The sequence below is a fragment of the Octodon degus genome, unplaced genomic scaffold (assembly GCF_000260255.1).
Source record: "Octodon degus isolate 3935 unplaced genomic scaffold, OctDeg1.0 scaffold00033, whole genome shotgun sequence".
NCBI lineage: Eukaryota > Metazoa > Chordata > Mammalia > Rodentia > Octodontidae > Octodon > Octodon degus.
Genome location: NW_004524609.1, coordinates 4,463,394 through 4,469,469, shown reverse-complemented (window position 1 = coordinate 4,469,469; position 6,076 = coordinate 4,463,394). Strand labels below are relative to the sequence as shown.

The window sequence follows — 6,076 nt, the reverse complement described above, 5'->3', positions numbered from 1 at the left end:
AAAAAAATGGCATTATGGATAAACAAACTTAGGCCCCAAACCCCAGTTCCAGTCGCTCTGTTTTACACATCCCTGTTTTGTCTGGTGAGTTTTTAGTGCACCTTCATTCTCCGAAATCTGGAAAGCGTGCGAGCCTGTGTATCAGTTTCGGTTTTGGCCGCTTTGTCCAGTAGGTGGGAAAGTAATTTGTAAATTTAATTACTTGTTGAAATGGAAGGCTGCCTCCCTCCCCCTCTATCTATGTTATTTCCCCCGAATAAATGCAAATTAACAAAAAAAATACTGTACTTATAAATTCAAAGTCTCAGTGACTCATATCCAAGGAAGAGATTTGAAAAGTTGCCATAATATTCCCAACTAAACAGAATTTCAGTCCTCCTGGTTTGATGGGGTAAAATTCTTTAAAACGAGTAGGGTTTGCAAGAAAAAGTCAGTATTGTTGAGGTTTATGAACTCAAAACTCTCTCAATGCCAGCTATTTGAAATCCACCCAAATAGCCATGTTGTCTGTCACTAGTACTGTCAGAGTGAAATATAATTTCAGAGATAAAAAAAAACAAAAAAACGAGTAGGGAACAAATAATTTCTTCATAAAGTAGTTCCTAGGTACAGGCGGAAGGATTCATCATATATTTTCTATTAATTTTGCAGATTTAGTGCAACTATTTTCTGAAATATGGCAGTTTTTCGGTTTTCTTATTTTAACAAAAAGCAGTCTTCTATGGTTAAGCAACATTTATCTCAGGATTATTTGTTAATGTTACAGAGATGTTGAAATTCAGTATTTACTCTATTTTAAAACTTACTAACTGTCAGTCAGGTAACCAAAAGATAACTAATATAAAGAAAATAAAATTGATATTCATTGGTAATATTCTTAGAAAACTGAAAATTTTGGTAGAATTTCCTATGGACTGTAAACACTGCTGGGAGCCGAGGTGCATGGAGCCTTCGCTCCTTGCGGCCTTCACAGCTGCAGTCCCAGGAGTCTGGCGTGCGTAGGCGAATCTGGAGCTTCCAGACACCCATCTTCTGGAGTTTTGCCGCTTTTCCTCCTGAAGTCTTAGGTACAGTGCAGAGATGGGGTTTGTGAGGTGCATTGCGCACCTCTGCTGCTCAGCCTTGTAGTATTCGATGTCCTTTAGCCAAAGTGTACCTTTAAATAATGAGTTCGGGGGGTGGGGTGGAGGTGATACCAAGCTGTGTGTTGGTCACTGACGAGGGGAGGGTTTATAAACTTTCACTGAATTATTCTATAATGTGGATATTAATATTGTCCCTACTTTATAGATGAAGAAAAAAAAACTCAGAATGTTGCCTAATTTCTCAAAGTATTAAGCTGAATAGGTCGCAAGCTAGATTTGTCTGCTTCGCATTTCTTCCCGTATCCTGCCACTAGTTTATTCATTGAGGAAACACGCATTGCTACCTTTGTGGCCTGTGGGAGGACCAAGCCACAGTAGCTGTGTGCTGATCAGACAGAGTCACTGCCCTCATGAAACTTGTCCTTGGGGACAGGGAGGTAATAGCTGGGTAAATTCTTGTATCCACAGGGCCGTGACACAGCCCAGCAGACTAAGCTCCTGCTTAGGCAAGCACAAGGACTGGGGTTTGATCCCGTACCGCCTGCGTGCTGGCCGCGCCCTTGGGCACGCTGAGCCTGCGACTGAGTCTGGGCATGGTGGCACGTGCCTGTGATCCCAGCACTGGAGAGGCTGAAAGGGTAGAATCACTACAAGTTCCATGTGCACAGAGACCCTGTACCGCATCCATTACATATATGTGTGTGTGTGCAGTGGCACATAAACATTGCATGGAACATGTTAGCTATAAATACCTTGGAAAGTGGAGAGCAAGGAGATAGCAGTGCTGAAGAGCTCATGTTTGGGAGTATTTGCAGGGAGTGTTGGGTTGGTTTGTTTGTTTGTTTGTTTGTTTTCCGGGGAGGGGCACCGGGGATTGAACTCAGGCCCTTGTACTTGCCAGGGAAGCACTTACTCTACTGAGCCATCTCCCTGGCCCCAAGTGTTGGAGTTTAGAAAGGCTTGTCAGAGAGCATAAAGTTCTAGTGAAAGAGCTGAAGAAAGGAGAGCTAACCCACTTTCGGGAGATTCTCAAGCATTACAGATGCAGAGTAGGCTGGGCGAGGTTGGGACACTTTGCAGGTGAGCAGGAGGCAGCCAGAAGACAGGGCGGAGGAGGCCAGGGAAGGGTGGGTGTGATGGGCCGTGCAGACCACGCTCGGGGCCCCTCCCAGCACCACACGGGCCTTGCTCAGCAGCGTTTCTAATGCTAATCTAAAAGTAGTCCATCAACATTGCCAGTTAAACAGAAGACCCAATGCTATTATGGGCGACTGGACTCTTTTAGAATATTTTGCTGAGTTTACACACCTATAATATTCAAATAACGGAACTTAACAAAAAAGGGGTATACAGATGAATGTCCATTTTGTATCTGTGTATTCAAAGTGGTTAGGATAGATATACAGTTACATTCTGTTAATGAATAGAGTGATTTGTTCTAATGGTGTTTGTAAATAGGATCTCAGGTCCGCATCTTGTACAGCAATTAATCACTAAGAAGAATGTATGCAGTGTGTTGGTTATTGAAACTGTCCTACCGATTTGATTTGAAACTGTCTCATTGCTATCTGTTTATCCATAAAATTATGAAAAAAAAATAAATGGGGGGGGGCTCGCCCATTAGCTCAGTTGTTTAAGTGCCTGCTTAAAGGAGGCAGTCAGTCTCTTTGAGCGGTGGTTCCATTCCCACATACTCAAGGCAACCCAGACCAGCACTGCTGCAGGTCAATGGGGAGCTCCCAAATAAATAAATAAATAAATAAATAAATAAATGTAGTTCCTACAAAGTAGACTGTCTGAAGATTGTACAGTCAGTACCATCTTTTTATCAATGCTTAGGATAGCACTGTGTCTAGGCAATCACCTGAAGGAATAACTTCTCAGGTACTGCCTCTGGCACTGTGGCATGCAAGAAGACCGTTTTGGGGCCCAGAGACCCTCAAATTTTTTGAGACCCTCAAATTTAAAGCACTTGATCCCCCAGTTCCGCAAAAAGAAAAAAAAAGCACTTGATCACTGTGTCTTCTGAGTCATCTTGAATAAATGAATGAGAATAAACAAGAAAAGTTTAAAAGAAAACATAACAAACACTAGCAGTGGCAATTGTCAAAGCATATTATTTGTAAAGTCTAAGGAGCATGATACCAAAGGAAATTAGGCAGATAAGTATGATTAAAGAGGCATTATAGGCCAGGCATGGTGGTGTACTCCTGTAATCCCAAGACTTGGGAGCTAGCGGTAGGAGGATCACTGTGAGTTTGTGGCCATACTGGGCTACATAGTGAGCCAGCTTGAATGACATAGTGAGATGCTATCTCCCACCAAAAATAAATAAATAAATAAATAAATTAGGAGGCACTACATAAGAGAATTTGCTGGTCCGGGGTGATGGCTCAGTAGAATAAGCACCTCCCTGGCAAGTGCAGGGTCCTGAGTTCAATCCCCAGTTCCGCCAAAAAAAAAAGAACACAGGAGAGCTTTATAAGCAATAATAATAATAAAAAAAGATAACTGATCTATTTGGTCGCATAAATATTTAGAGGTTTAGAAGTAACTAAAATTAAAAATAGAAATACACTATTTCATAATATGTGCAGAGCTGGAAGTATAGCTCAGTGTTTCAGCGTTTACCTGCCACGTGCATAGCCCCGAGATGACAAATGTACAAGTGGTAAGAGCACAGAAATGGGCCGAGCATGAAGAGCGACTTCAGAGCTCAGTAAGGAAGCCCATGAGGTGGAACGGTTTTGCAAACTAACTTTCTGTTGTAAATGCGGAAATTGAGGCCCTGATGCTGTGAAATCATTTCTGATTGCTGGAATGTTGCAGGGTTCAGTGAAATAGGCACTCAGTCAGTAAAAGTTTGAATTAGAGTATTGTTTCTACTGTGGACTCATTAATATTTTGTGGAGCCATTCTAGAGAAATCAATAGAAACATAAAAATTTGCAAGCAGTGATTTCACCCTGCATTATTTTAACAAAGAAGTTGGTTTTTGTTTTTGTTTTTGTTTTTGTTTTTTGGTGGTACCAGGGATTGAACTCAGGACCTTGGGCTTGCAAGGCAAGAACTTACTCCACTGAGATATGTCCTAGACCCAGAAGTAGTATTTTGAATGTCACGATGAGCTCAGTTTTGTATGTGTGGAGTAATGTGAGATGCCACTCAGCCATTAAAGATTTGCACAGAGGAGACGCGTATAGATGTGCATAGTGGTACGCATTCACAGACGGAGAAAGACAGGCATCAGTTGCTAGTTAGTGAAGAGTCTGAAAATCAGGTTAGCTGCTGTAGACGTGAGCGGGGAGAAAATTCCACTTGCCCTTTTCTTGTACTTTTAGTAAGTGAAACGAGAAACAGAAGACTTTAGAGAACTGTAGAGTCATTTCAGCCTAATACCTTTCATTTAGTCGACAGTTAGTGAACAGTAACCATGAAAGTGTTGAGCACTTGTCCGTAGCACCGGAGATAGCGTTTTCCTCACGGTTCTCCGAACTCGCTGTCACAGAAGTGTAGCAATGCAGTTGGTCTAGGGTAATTAAAACGCTTTACATTTTGGTAAAATTATAGGAATTTGTTAAGTAATTATTATCTCATCTTTAGATAGATAGATAGGGTCTTTTTTGTTTTTGTTTTTTATGGTAGCAGGGATCAAATGCAGGCCCTTGTGCTTGCCAGGCAAGCCCTTATTCCATGGAGCTATCTCCCTGGCCCCTCCCCCCTTTTATTTCCTTTACTGTATTTCCAAGAAAGCCGCCATATAAATGACATCTTTGTATACTCTGTCTTTCCTGTCTTCATTTGGGATCCGGTTTATAAGAAGAGTACTGGTGTTTCCACTGTTCTCTGGTTGGCAGAAGTCTTGGCCGTCAGGAGGCCTGATGGAAACAGACGCACTTTCATGCAGGCAGGTCCTCTGGGAGTGGGCCTCTGACCTCAGCCATAGGCTGCCGGCGTCCCTGCGTCTTTGAACACTGGAAAGAATACATCTGTCTGAGGTGTTGAGTTATTTTAATTGAGGACGCTGCCCAGGGCAGATGGGCATTCAGGACGTTTGCTGTTTGTCCAGGTGCGCCTCAACAGGTGGTGACGCAGATTATCCGAGGCCAGCCGGTTTCCACTGCAGTGTCTTCCCCGAGCACGGCCTCCTCCACACCTGGGCAGAAGGGCTTCACTTCAGCAGCACCCACTCCAAGTCCGCCGTCCTCAGCCCCACAAGCCCCTCGCCCCCAGCAAGGACAGGTGAAGCTCACCATGGCTCAGCTCACGCAGTTAACACAAGGCCACGTAAGTAGTATGACTTCATTTAACTCAAGAGGCCATTTTATTCTTGATGTAAGTTTTAAAATGTACTTATTTTGTTAGACATAAGATTTTCCTAGTGTGTTTATTTTGGGTGTTTTTTTGGATTTTTTTCTAATGCTGCTGAGGCTCATCCTGGTCTTCATGCATGGTTGACAAGCGCTCTACCCCTGAATTACATCTCCAGCCTATTTTGCTAAGTTTTAAACAGTGTTTATTGGCCAGGTATGGTGGCACATGGCTATAATCCCACACTCTGGGAAGCAGAGGCAGAACATTGTAAATTCAAGCCCAGCCTGGGCAATTTAGCAAGATCCAGTTTCAAAAATTAAAGGGGCCAGGGATGTAGCTTGGAGCAGATACTCTAGATTTAATTTCCAGAGTCAAAAAGGAAGAAAAGTATACTTATTTTAGAAAATGGCTTCCTGGAATCAAGAATAAAATGAATCCCATGTATAGAGTCATTGAGTGGAGTTACACCATTGTACTGTGTAATCCTTTTAACCACCCAAATTGTATTAGTTGGCCAATTTTCATGAGAAAAATAAAATTTGAGTACATTAAGCTGCTTCCTTGAAACATGCAATATTTTTATCAAGTCTTCCACTATTGAGCAATAAATGCAGTTTCCATCAAAATCTTAAAGAGGGGCCGGGGAGATGGCTCAGTGGAATAAGTGCTTCCCTGGCA

The 6,076-nt window shown here is 42.5% G+C and overlaps 1 protein-coding gene across 1 annotated transcript in view; it reads left to right on the top strand.

Moving 5' to 3' along the window:
• Positions 1–6,076, top strand: part of Bptf (bromodomain PHD finger transcription factor) — a 122,790-nt gene that overhangs the window by 84,654 nt on the left and 32,060 nt on the right. Inside the window, exon 20 of the mRNA XM_023713906.1 lies at positions 5,154–5,371. Coding sequence (XP_023569674.1) covers positions 5,154–5,371 — 218 coding nt within the window. The remainder of the gene's footprint in view (positions 1–5,153; positions 5,372–6,076) is intronic.